Source organism: Oncorhynchus keta, chromosome 1 (assembly GCF_023373465.1).
Source record: "Oncorhynchus keta strain PuntledgeMale-10-30-2019 chromosome 1, Oket_V2, whole genome shotgun sequence".
Lineage (NCBI taxonomy): Eukaryota > Metazoa > Chordata > Actinopteri > Salmoniformes > Salmonidae > Oncorhynchus > Oncorhynchus keta.
Genome location: NC_068421.1, coordinates 95323620 through 95338259, shown reverse-complemented (window position 1 = coordinate 95338259; position 14640 = coordinate 95323620). Strand labels below are relative to the sequence as shown.

Below are 14640 nucleotides of genomic sequence, written 5' to 3'. Positions count from 1 at the left end.
CCTATCCCCTACAGCAAGGGTACTCAACTCTTACCCTATGAGGTAAGGAGCCATCCTATCCCCTACAGCAAGGGTACTCAACTCTTACCCTACGAGGTAAGGAGCCACCCTATCCCCTACAACCAGGGTACTCAACTCTTACCCTACGAGGTCCAGAGCCATCCTATCCCCTACAGCCAGGGTACTCAACTCTTACCCTACGAGGTCCGGAGCCATCCTATCCCCTACAGCAAGGGTACTCAACTCTTACCCTACGAGGTAAGGAGCCATCCTATCCCCTACAGCAAGGGTACTCAACTCTTACCCTACGAGGTAAGGAGCCATCCTATCCCCTACAGCCAGGGTACTCAACTCTTACCCTACGAGGTCCGGAGCCACCCTATCCCCTACAGCAAGGGTACTCAACTCTTACCCTACGAGGTAAGGAGCCATCCTATCCCCTACAGCAAGGGTACTCAACTCTTACCCTACGAGGTCCGGAGCCACCCTATCCCCTACAGCAAGGGTACTCAACTCTTACCCTACGAGGTAAGGAGCCATCCTATCCCCTACAGCAAGGGTACTCAACTCTTACCCTACGAGGTCCGGAGCCATCCTATCCCCTACAGCAAGGGTACTCAACTCTTACCCTACGAGGTAAGGAGCCATCCTATCCCCTACAGCAAGGGTACTCAACTCTTACCCTACGAGGTAAGGAGCCATCCTATCCCCTACAGCAAGGGTACTCAACTCTTACCCTACGAGGTCCGGAGCCATCCTATCCCCTACAGCAAGGGTACTCAACTCTTACCCTACGAGGTAAGGAGTCATCCTATCCCCTACAGCCAGGGTACTCAACTCTTACCCTACGAGGTCCAGAGCCATCCTATCCCCTACAGCAAGGGTACTCAACTCTTACCCTACGAGGTAAGGAGCCATCCTATCCCCTACAGCAAGGGTACTCAACTCTTACCCTACGAGGTAAGGAGCCATCCTATCCCCTACAGCCAGGGTACTCAACTCTTACCCTACGAGGTCCGGAGCCATCCTATCCCCTACAGCAAGGGTACTCAACTCTTACCCTACGAGGTCCGGAGCCATCCTATCCCCTACAGCCAGGGTACTCAACTCTTACCCTACGAGGTCCGGAGCGTTTCTGTTCTACCGGAGAATTAATTGCACCCACCTGGTGTCCCAGGTCTAAAATGTTACCTTTATTTTACTAGGCAAGTCAGTTAAGAACAAATTCTTATTTTCAATGACGGCCTAGGAACAGTGGGTTAACTGCCTGTTCCTTGGGCAGAACGACAGATTTGTACCTTGTCAGCTCGGGGATTTGAACTCGCAACCTTCCGGTTACTAGTCCAAACGCTCTAACCACTAGGCTACCCTGTCGCCCCAAAACATAGTTGGAACTGGCTTCAAGGTCCAGAGTTGAGTTTGAGGGAACTAGAGTATCCACTCACCTGGGGGTAGGGTCTGACCACTCCGGGCTCCTGCTTGTCTTCTCTGAACGACAGGGCTTCTTCTCCTCCCCTGCTGCTGGCTGGATGGTCCTCGGGACCATGGTGGTCCACATCACCACTACTGTCCTCACCTGGTCCTGCTAGGGAACCATTAAAAAGCCTGCAGTGTGAGTTTTAATAAACATCATAGATCATAACATACAATTGGAGAGAATTTACCAGAAACTCTGGAGGACTGTGGAAATGTGTTCAGTTCCAAATGGCACCTTATTCACTATGTAGTACTACTCCGTTTTAGAGTTGGGACGATAAACCGTAAATTACCGACACAGACATTGCCTTCCTCTTATGTTGTTAATTTTCAGTGATTTTGCTACACAACGTTCCTGTAGATTGTTCTAGAGCCATTATTTGGTTGACGGAAATAGACTATACATCATGTTGATTCCTACTATGAACGTACAGTGCCTTCAGAAAGTATTCATACCCCCTTGACTTAACGCATTTAAGTTGTGTTACAGCCCGAATTCAAACTGGATTAAATATACGCCCCCCTCACCCCTTGCTACACACAATACCCCACAATGACAAAGTGAAAACATGTTTTTTTTTTTTTTTTTTACATTTGCAAATGTATTGAAAATGAAATACAGAACAATCGTATTTACATCAGTATTATATCCCCTAAGTCAATACATGTTATTACCTTTGGTAGCGATTACACCTGTGAGTCTTTATGGGTAAGTCTCTACGAGCTTTGCACACCTGGATTGTACATTATTATTAAAAAATTTCTTCAAACTCTGTCAAGTTAGTTGATCATTGCTAGACACCCATTTTCAAGTCTTGCCATAGATCTGAGACGATTTAAATCAGAACTGCAACTCGGCCATTCAGCAAGATTCAATAACTAGCAGGGTTGGACAGTATCCAGAATGTACAGTATTACCAGTTTAGTACACAAGGGGGCGCCAAATAGATAACACATTTCCATGGAGGCTGCTAGCTAAACATGCCATTAAGCTCAAATGAAAATAAACCAATTGCAAAGACAGGTAATGCAGCTCATGAAGTTATACATATATAGAGTATCAGTCAAAAGTTTGGACACTCCTACTCATTCAAGAGTTTCTTTATTTTTACTATTTTCTACATTGTAGAATAATAACGAAGACAACAAAACTATGAAATAACACATATGGAGTCATGTAGTAACCAAAAAAAAAAACATTTTCAACAAGTGAAAATATATTTTATATTTGAGATTCTTCAAAAGTAGCCACCCTTTGCCTTGACGACAGCTTTGCACACTCTTGGCATTCTCTCAACCAGCTTCATGAGGTAGTCAGCTGGAATGCATTACAATTAACAGGTGTGCCTTGTTAAAAGTTCATTTGCGGAATTTCTTTCCTTCTCAATGCATTTGAGCCAATCAGTTGTGTTGTGACAAGGTAGGGGTGGTATACAGAAGATAGCTCTATTTGGTAAAAGACCAAGTCCATATTATGGCAAGAACTGCTCAAACAAGGAAAGAGAAATGACAGTTCATCATTACTTTAAAACATGAAGGTCAGTGAATACGGAACATTTCAAGAACTTTTAAAGTTTCTTCAAGTGCAGTCGCAAAAACCATCAAACACTATGATGAAACTGGCTCTCATGAGAACCACCACAGGAAAGGAAGACCCAGAGTTGCCTCTGCTGCAAAGGATAACTACACCTCAGATTGCAGCCCAAATAAATGATTCACAGAGTTCAAGTAACAGACACATTTCAAACATCAACTGTTCAGAGTAGACTGTGTGAATTAGGCCTTCATTGTCCAATTGCTGCAAAGAAACCACTACTAAAGGACACCAATAAGAATATGAGACTTACTTGGGCCAAGAAACACGAGCAATGGACATCAGACCAGTGGAAATCTGTCCTTTGGTCTGATGAGTCCAAATTTGAGATTTTTGGTTCCAACCATCGTGTCTCTGTGAGACGCAGAGTAGGTGAACGGATGATCTCCGCATGTGTGGTTCCCACCGTGAAGCACGGAGGAGGAGGAGGTGTAATGGTGTGGGGGTGCTTTGCTGGTGACACTGTCTGTGATTTATTTAGAATTCAAGGCACACTTAACCAGCATGGCTACCACAGCATTCTGCAGCGATACACCATCCCATCTGGTTTGCACTATCATTTGTTTATCAACTGGACAATGACCCAACACACCTCCAGGCTGTGTAAGGGCTATTTGACCAAGAAGGAGAGTGATGGTGCTGCAACAGATGACCTAGCCTCCACAATCACCCGACCTCAGTCCAATTAGGATGGTTTGGGATGAGTCGGACAGCAGAGTGAAAGAAAAGCAGCCAACAAGTGCTCAGCATTTGTGCGAACTCCTTCAAGACTGTTGGAAAAGCATTCCAGGTGAAGCTGGTTGAGAGAATGCCAAGCGTTTGCAAAGCTGTCATCGAGACAAAGGGTGGCTCCTTTTGAAGAACCTAAAATATATGATTTGTTTAAAACATTTTTGGTTACTATATGATTCCATATGTGTTATTTCATAGTTGTGATGTCATCACTATTATTCTATAATGTAGAAAATAGTAAAAATAAAGAAAAACCCTGGAATTAGTAGGTGTGTCCAAACATGTGACTGGTACTGTGTGTGTGTGTGTGTGTGTGTGTGTGTGTGTGTGTGTGTATATATATATATATACACATATTTGTATTTATTTTTATGAATATTAACTAATTAAATTAATTCTGGCCAAGGGAGCCGTAAAATAAGTTCAGAGGGTGTAATACCAAACAATGTAACATTCATTTACATTATTAATTTACATTACTCATTTACATTAACATTATTAACTTACATTACATTTACATTATTCATTTACATTACATTATTCATTTACATTAACATTATTAACTTACATTATTCATTTACATTATTAACTTACATTAAATTTACATTATTCATTTACATTAAATTTACATTATTCATTTACATTATTAACTTACATTACATTTACATTATTTATTTACATTAACATTATTAACTTACATTACATTTACATTATTCATTTACATTACATTTACATTAAATTTACATTAAATTTACATTAAATTTACATTATTCATTTACATTAACATTATTAACTTACATTATTCATTTACATTATTAACTTACATTAAATTTACATTATTCATTTACATTAAATTTACATTATTCATTTACATTATTAACTTACATTACATTTACATTATTTATTTACATTAACATTATTAACTTACATTACATTTACATTATTCATTTACATTACATTTACATTATTCATGTACATTACATTCTTCATTTACATTCAATTTACATTATTCATTTACATTATTCATTTACATTAAATTTACATTATTCATTTACATTATTCATTTACATTATTCATTTACATTAAATGTACATTATTCATTTACATTACATTTACATTAAATTGACATTATTAATTTACATTAACATTATTAACTTACATTAACATTATTAATTGACATTAAATTTACATTATTAATTTACATTAACATTAATAATTTTCATTAAATTTACATTAACATTATTAATTTACATTACATTTACATTATTAATTTACATTATTCAATTACATTATTCATTTACATTAAATGTACATTATTCATTTACATTATTAATTTACAGTAAATTTACATTATTCATTTACATTACAGTTTAGCCATTTATCAGACACCCTTATCCAGAGCTTCTTGCAGTTAGTTGGTGCATTCATCTTAAGATACCTAGGTGAGACAACTACATATCACAAGCATATCTAGTACATTTTTTCTTAAAGTATTTAACAGCAAAGTCAGTGCTAGAAGAAAAGAGGAGTGGCTTTTTGTTCTTCTTATTTACAACTTTATATGTCCTAACCCTGGGCAACCTAGGCCTGGGAGACTCACAGGGATATATATCCACAGTAGTGGGCAACCTCGGCCTGGGAGACTCACAGGGATATTGGTATCCACAGTACTGGACAACCTCGGCCTGGGAGACTCACAGGGATATTGGTATCCACAGTACTGGGCAACCTAGACCTGGGAGACTCACAGGGATATTGGTATCCACTTAGGCCTGGGAGACTCACAGGGATATTGGTATCCACAGTACTGGAAAATCTCTAACTTGTCTCTCTCTCTTTTTGTAGAATTGCAGGAAATTCGCTTGAAAACTGCTAAATCTCCGATGCCAAGAGGTCTTTAAAATGTTTCTTCCCACACCCCAAGACTTGGTTAGTCCGGCCGTCGTAAAACTCCTCGTAAGCTATTTTATTTTATTTTATTACCTTACTCGAGTTGTGTTCTGATAATGAGGGGGTCCCTGATGAATGTAGTATCACAAAAGGGGACCCCGGCCCCCAAAAGGTTTGAGAACCCCTGATATAGGGAATAGTATGCCATTAGGAACACGCATTATTCAATATAAATGGTAACCTGGCTGTTTGGATGACTGATTGATGGAGACCGGCTTTTCACCAGGATTACTCTGAGCAGGCATTCCAGCTGTAGGAAATGGCTGAGAACTCATCTTTCACTATCCTAGAAGGGAGAAGGATTGAACAACCATTATATAAAAAAATAGATCACACGCCTCTTTCTCAATTCATGTTTTCTCCTTATCTGGTCAAATGTATTGGCGGATAAGGTCCAAATTCCTTCCCCTCGATGGGTTTTGAGAAGAGATGGCGTGAGGAACCCACATGACAGACAATACAACATTTAATGACCGTCATATTCTTTATTTAACCTTTATTTAACTTGGCAAGTCAGTTAAGAACAAATTCTTATTCACAATAACGGTCTAGTTACAGTGGGTTAACTGCCTTGTTCAGGGAGCATAAACAACAGATTTTTACAATTGTCAACTCAGCGATTCGATCTAGCAACCTTTCGGTTACTAGTCCAACGCTCTAACCACTAGGCTACCTGCCACCCTGTCACAGCCCTGGGAAGTAAAGATGAACGGAGACAAATCCCATTCTAGCAGCTCTAGCAAGACTCACTAGCCTCGGTATCCTGTCTTTCATTCACACAGAGCCAGCTACCTTTGTGTGAAATGGAAAGGTGCTTAAGCTGAAGCATTTTTACACATCATCGCTCTGTCTGCGATCAATGAATGTCCCCCGAGTGATTTAGGAAATTCAGACGTTATGAAAAAAAATATGGGGTGGCACATTCTAGCTGGCTAGTTACTTTACCAGAAGATACCCAACCCTACCCGTTACGCTTGTTTACAACGAGCTGCATTGGGGTGGGAACGCAATCATGGATGGTTACATTAAGACAACGCGGAGCCGGTGGGAGATATGGGTCGGAAAACATATCTCAATGTGGGAGTATCCTTTGATCATGACTCTCAGTTCGGGCTGGGCAGTATACCGAATTTGACAATATAACAGTATTGATGCACGGACCGGATTGGGACTTTACTTTACCTTCTATAACAGTATTTTAAATGTTTTGTTTGTTAAATGTGATACACTGTGTGTAATGTCAATTTTAATAGTTAATTTTTTGAAGAAGATTTCAGAATTTTTGGTGGTCTTTCTTAGCCAGGATTCAGACACGGCTAGAACATCCAGGTTGGCAGAGTGTGCTAAAGCAGTGAATAAAACAAACTTAGGGAGGAGGCTTCTAATGTTAACATGCATGAAACCAAGGCTATTACGGTTACAGAAGTCATCAAAAGAGAGCGCCTGGGGAATAGGAGTGGAGCTAGGCACTGCAGGGCCTGGATTTCTGACTACAACACAGTTTACACTTTGCTTCTTAATATAAATCCACACGCATCCTATAAATTACACTATTAGTTTGTATTTATTATATTTGCAAAAAGCTAGTTTGTCTTTTCTCAACAAGTTGTGTTACCAGCTTATGCTATTAGCTCGCTACACTGACGGAAGACAGAGGAACCACCTGTGGTGATTAGCTATCTAGCGTGCTCTGAACACCTGTGGTAATTAGCATGCTCTGAACACCTGTGGTAATTAGCATGCTCTGAACACCTGTGGTAATTAGCATGCTCTGAACACCTGTGGTAATTAGCATGCTCTGAACACCTGTGGTTAATTAGCATGCTCTGAAAGCATGTGGTAATTAGCATGCTCTGAACACCTGTGGTAATTAGCATGCTCTGAACACCTGTGGTAATTAGCATGCTCTGAACACCTGTGGTAATTAGCATGCTCTGAACACCTGTGGTATTTAGCATGCACTGAACACCTGTGGTTAATTAGCATGCTCTGAACACCTGTGGTAATTAGCATGCTCTGAACACCTGTGGTTAATTAGCATGCTCTGAACACCTGTGGTTAATTAGCATGCTCTGAACACCTGTGGTAATTAGCATGCTCTGAACACCTGTGGTTAATTAGCATGCTCTGAACACCTGTGGTAATTAGCATGCTCTGAACACCTGTGTGTAAAGGAAGAAGGCCACCAGAAACGTGTTGACACTGAGAAATACTGTCGGGGAACACTGTGAACATTAATTAAGTGTATATTTAGCATTTGTGAAATAATGTTGATGTGATGTATAGGGCTTTACATTTCTACAACTATATTGCAATTGAGAATCGATTCACGTTTAGATATTGTATTTGGCTGCCAGAGTCATCCTACCTCTGTAAATAAGTAATAGCACTTTAAGGAGCAACGGTAACGTTAGGCTCCTTAATAGTACATATTGGGCTAGAGTGGGCCACTGTACTTCAAATGGTACCTTTATCCACAATGCCCGATCGAGAAGATTGAAACACTACTAGCAGTGTGGATAAAGGTCACATTTGGGGTACAGCGGCATATTGACATATCCCGTCCCTGCATTGAGCTCGGTTACCCGACCCATATCTCCCGCCAGCTCGTAATGTAACCATGATTGCGTACCAAACCCCCGTGCAGCTACGGTAGGCATGTTACCTAGTTAAAAAGGTAAATTTGTATTGGAGGATAATGTTATGGTAAGCTAGTTACTATGAAACCCTAACTATATACAGCTGTTAGGAGTAACAAGATAAAAATCACCGAATAGGCACTGGTCTGCTTTGACAGTATCACAAGCCGACGGCAGCGACCACAGTCGAGCTCTCAAATAACACGTTTACATAACGTTAACGTTTCATTTTGATCGCATATCCAGATGGTTAACCTTACAAAACAGCTAGCTACGGATAGCAGCTGCAGCTATCGCTAAACAAACATTGGGTGAACTTACAATATTCTTACAATATTTATAGAATGCCAAAATAAGTTGGGAAAAGCTTTATCGACAAAAAGCTTTTGCTGATACATTGGCATAATTTTTGTTTTTAACATGCTAAAATACCGTATTCGTAGTGTTTTGTTTTCTCCAGGCATTCGTCTTTTCTTTTCAATAACATACATAAACCGGAAGAACGAAGAGAAGCTCACAATTAATACTTTTTTTTCGTCCAATCATCGGAGGGAATTGTGTAAACCCTTTGACAAATCACAAACGGCTGGGATTGGAGTCCATCGTTTCTGCGTAACGATTGGCTGGAATGGCATAACTTCTCCCGCGCTGAGAATGTTTTATAGACGTTTAATAAACAGGGTAGTTTGGATACTGGTTACTGATTGGCTAAAACAGCATTTTTTTTTTGCCGTGCGTACGTGATACCGTATACCATTAAACCTGTTCACGTTGATAAAATGGCTACGTCAACAATAGTGCAGATTGCCAATGTACAAAATAAGCATTTAGATTTGAAACAAACAAAGTGGGCACTTAGCTGATTCACTGACTGGTGTGTAGAAAAAGGGGATATATAATTGTGAGTTTGGGAATATAAAAAATGAAACTGAACGTTAATTCTACAGGATTTGTATTTGTTCAGTGAGAAACATGAATGCCGAAGAATATAGGATTAGCAGCTAACGTTATGCTGGACCGGTATATCAACGAGCCCTTCTCAGTTTGGCATGGACTACACACAAAGGACACCGACTTTACAACGTGTCTGTCGGCGGAGTTAAAAAGTCGAGGGAATTATGGGCACGATAAAGCTGAATAATGCTACATAATGATATGTAACTGTTACCAAACTAAATCATTCTAATGTACTCTGACAACACAGCAGCAGCTGCCCCAGTTCAACGAACGGCATCCGTTCCCAGCAGCGTGGAAACAACAAACGATATAACACGGGGGCATTTTGTTTCTCTCTCACTTGTGCACAATAAATGGCAACATTCAGATCAACGTGAATAAATAATTGGCACGTGTTAGTCACTCTAGAAGTAGCGCTAAATGCTCTGTTTCCCCCCCATACATTTAATGTAAGCTTGCCAGCCTGTGGTTGTTGTATAGCAACGAGACCTTTGTCCAGACTACTTTTTCATGGCGGAATGTATTTATTTATTAAAGCAACATTTTCAGTGTAATATGTAGTTCCGTACCTTACTGTATTAACAACCGGTTTATAAAAGCAATAAGACACCTCGGGGATTAGTGGTATATGTCCAATATACCACGGCTGTATCCAGGCACTCTGTGTTGCGTCGTGTTTAAGAACAACCCTTAGCCGTGGTATATTAGCCATATACCACACACCCTCGGTACTTATTGCTTAAATATACCTCACAATAATCTCTCCTGCCACCTGAAGTGTGTACGACCCAAAAATGTAAAAACATTGGATTGGGTTGTATGGGCTAGATGCCCCTGGGGGGCGTATTCGGTCTTCTGGAGGGCTGCACTAAAAATGTGTTATAGTTCCTCGCCGTAAAAAAAAAAATGCCCAAAATAGTTCTATTGTTTTTAGAATTTCCGTAATATTGTATACTACCATTGTAATGTACATGAAGGTTTCAAATTCCTACAAATACATGCTTAGATCTGATAGAAAGGTGACTACTTCAGAGCCCAAATACAGCAGGACAGAAAAACCTTAAGTGTAACGTTTTTTTGTTATTTTTTTTTTTTATTCGCAGGGGATCCCCAAATGTCCCCATACTGGGGAATAAAGAGATTTGAAAGTCTGTTTGAAATCAAATGTCGCCAATTACTGTTCCAAAACCATTTAAAAAATAATAATAATAATAATAGTGTAAAGACCCTGGGTTTATAAGCGCGGAAATCGACCCTGCCGCTCGAGAATGTTTTTGCGGCACAGTCGATAGCGCGCCGGACCTCGGGCTCGAAGGTCGAGGGTTCGAGACCTACTCCCTGCTGGTTCGTTACAATATAAATATATTTTTTTCAGATCGTTTATCTAATGGCGGCACTCTAAGCGTGCACTTTCCCATAGGAACACGGCCAATTTAAAAGTGCAGGGTTTATGCCATACCTTGATATACATATGAGGAGAAAGATGAAGTCTCTACCTTTCCATTGACGTAAACATTTCCTGTCTGATGCCCAGGTCATCCACGAGAGAGCAGTATTCGATCCCGTGACGTGTCGTGGTGTTTTCAAGCACGACGTCTTATAATGACCCTAGCAATTAGGCCGTTCACGTTATTGAGTTTTTTAAATATTTTTTTTATACGAAAACAAGACATAGACAGGGCCCCCCAAAAAACAGCTCAGAATGTAACGGGTTACACAGTTTCGATTTGCATTTATTAATTTTGAAAGTGTATATGTTTTTACTCAAGCCACCCATTTTTACTCAAACCACCCATGTTTGACACCCCATGGGCTAGAGGGAGTTTTAATTTCCTTTCAAATCCATGAAGGCAGAGAGGATGGAAAACCAAAATGAACGCTCTTTAAAGAAGGGACGTGAATAAGCGCACACGTTTGGCTGCGTTTACACAACACAGACTAATTCTGATATTTTGCCCAATTATTGGCAACATATCTGATTTAATTGGTCAAAAGACCAATGGCAAAATATCAGAATTTGTCTGTTTTTGTAAATGCAGCCTTTCTATACACACACAACATGGTGTCTAGATGGCCACTATTTCATTACTAAAACCAGAGGGAACTAAACAACCTGGGGAATAGTTACAGGGGAGAGGAGCAGATCAATGAGTTAATTGTAACCTGGGGATGATGGTATGAGGGTCAGATTGGGAATTGTGAATTTGACCAACACTTTCATGCAATTTATTTGTTAACATGTACTTCAAGACTGTCACTCCATCAGTCTAATTGCTCAAAGCACTTGAAAGATACCTTGAAATAGTGTAATAATGGCTATTACTACTGCCATTACAGAGACAGACAGCTAGAGGGCAGCAGAGCCTCTTGTTTTGTATTGTCCTTATGGCCTTGTAGTTCACAATAAAGCTGCTGCAATTTTTGTAATTCTAGGTTTCAATTCAATTTTCTAGGTAAGTCAATTAAGAACACATTTTTATTTACAATGACGGCCTACCGAGGAACAGTGGGTTAACTGCCTTGTTCAAGGACATAACGACAGATTTTTAGAGTGTTGCACTGGCCCAGCACTCTAACCACTAGGCGACCTGTTTCCACTCTCTACAGGTTGTAAGTCCGAGCATTAGACCTTAAGCCAAGTGTCCTGCCACTAGACGTCGTTATTAAGGGTTTTTTTTTTTATCCCAAATGGCCCCCTATTTCAATTATAGTGCACTACTTTGGACCAGGACCCATAAGGCTCTGGACAAAAGTAGTGCACTATTTTAGGGAATAGGAGTGCCATTTGGATATTGAAAACATCTAAGGAACTAAATTGTTCATGATTCCTGTCTGCGTCCAGTCGAGATAATATACTCGGGGGGGGCAACCCAATATTTGGATGAGAACTGCAACAAGAGATATCCACTTCAGTTGATTTTTTCCCGCTTTTCACAGCCAGCATTCCGTAGGTTTTAATCTCTCACCTCTGACCTGACTATCTTCATTGTTGACCCCTCACCTCTGACCTGACGACATTCATGTCGTTGGTCCATTGTTACAGATAAACGTTTGATGCATCTCAAATTGCGCCGTGTTCCCCGTCAGCAGATGGGCTTGAGATTATAACACAGAAATAACCCGTTATTAAAGGGTCGAGATTAAAACGCAGAATAGACACGTTATTAAAGACATCGCTGCATCCTGGACATACTGCAGATTCGGTCATGTCATTACAAGCAGTTCAGTCATATAGGGTACAGAGACAGTTAATAAACACATTATACATTATTTCCCATTACAACTATGAACAAGGGGGCCACCAGGGGGGCCTCGGGCCAGGGGAAGCACTGCAGAGCCACCAGGGGGGCCTCGGGCCAGGGGAAGCACTGCAGAGCCACCAGGGGGGCCTCGGGCCAGGGGAAGCACTGCAGAGCCACCAGGGGGGCCTTGGGCCAGGGGAAGTCAAGGGAACCACTGCAGAGCCACCGTTGTGGACATAAGTGCTTCTACACCTGCATTGCTTGCTGTTTGGGGTTTTAGGCTGGGTTTCTGTACAGCACTTTGAGATATCAGCTGATGTACGAAGGGCTATATAAATAATAGTTACACCTTTTCACCTTTTCACGACTGAAACGAAAATAGATGCAAAGAATTCCACAGATGTTTTTCCCGTGAGCTTTTAGACAGTGTTCTGCCCTGCCTATAATAGTGGTGCGCGCATTCCACACATCGATGAATCAATTGTTTTCCAGCGCTAGAATCTAACTCCCTGTAGCTCATGACCCTAAATGACATACCCAAATCTAACTCCCTGTAGCTCATGACCCTAAATGACATACCCAAATCTAACTGCCTGTAGCTCATGACCCTAAATGACATACCCAAATCTAACTTCCTGTAGCTCATGACCCTAAATGACATACCCAAATCTAACTCAGGGGCCTGTAGCTCAGGACCTAAAATAACATACCCAAACTAGGGGGCCTGTAGCCAGGGAGCCAAGGGAAGCACCCAGAGCCACCAGGGGGCCTGTAGCCATGACCCTAAATGACATACCCAAATCTAACTCCCTGTAGCTCATGACCCTAAATGACATAGGGAAACTAACTGCCTGTAGCTCATGACCCTAAATGACATACCCAAACTGCAGAGCCACCAGGGGGCTCATGGCCCTAAATGACATAGCCAAATCTAGGGGGCCTGTAGCTCAGGGACCTAAAAAGCACCCAAAGCTAACTCCCTGTAGCTGCAGAGCCCCTAAATGACATGGGCCCAAATCAAGGGAACCCCTGCAGAGCCATGACATAAATGACATACCCAAATTAACTTGCTGTTTGGGCTTTTACCCTGGGTTTCATACCCAACTTTGAGATTCCTGATGTACGAAGGCTATATAAATGACATAGTTAAACCTTTTCACCTTTTCAGGACCTGAAAATAACATAGATGCAAAAATCTAAGATGCCTGTGAGCTTAGACAGTGTTCATACCCTGCCTATACTCCCTGGTAGCTCATTCCACCATCAATGAATCATTGTTTACCTAAATCTAACTGCCTGTAGCTCATGACCCTAAATGACATACCCAAATCTAACTCCCTGTAGCTCAGGACCTAAAATAACATACCCAAATCTAACTCCCTGTAGCTCATGACCCTAAATGACATACCCAAATCTAACTCCCTGTAGCTCATGACCCTAAATGACATACCCAAATCTAACTCCCTGTAGCTCATGACCCTAAATGACATACCCAAATCTAACTGCCTGTAGCTCATGACCCTAAATGACATACCCAAATCTAACTTCCTGTAGCTCATGACCCTAAATGACATACCCAAATCTAACTCCCTGTAGCTCAGGACCTAAAATAACATACCCAAATCTAACTGCCTGTAGCTCAGGACCTAAAATAACATACCCAAATCTAACTCCCTGTAGCTCAGGACCTAAAATAACATACCCAAATCTAACTGCCTGTAGCTCATGACCCTAAATGACATACCCAAATCTAACTGCCTGTAGCTCAGGACCTAAAATAACATACCCAAATCTAACTGCCTGTAGCTCAGGACCTAAAATAACATACCCAAATCTAACTGCCTGTAGCTCAGGACCTAAAATAACATACCCAAATCTAACTGCCTGTAGCTCATGACCTAAATGACATACCCAAATCTAACTGCCTGTAGCTCAGGACCTAAAATAACATACCCAAATCTAACTGCCTGTAGCTCATGACCCTAAATGACATACCCAAATCTAACTGCCTGTAGCTCAGGACCTAAAATAACATACCCAAATCTAACTG

At 40.9% G+C, this 14640-nt stretch overlaps 1 protein-coding gene across 1 annotated transcript in view; it reads right to left on the bottom strand.

Moving 5' to 3' along the window:
* The window catches only part of LOC118374204 (histone deacetylase complex subunit SAP130-like), a 55617-nt gene extending 46713 nt beyond the window's left edge, over window positions 1–8904 (bottom strand). The window contains 3 exon segments of the mRNA XM_052467410.1: window positions 1446–1585; window positions 5934–6038; window positions 8824–8904. Coding sequence (XP_052323370.1) covers window positions 1446–1585; window positions 5934–6027 — 234 coding nt within the window. The 5' untranslated portion in view covers window positions 6028–6038; window positions 8824–8904.
* Between the last annotated feature and the right edge of the window lie 5736 nt (window positions 8905–14640).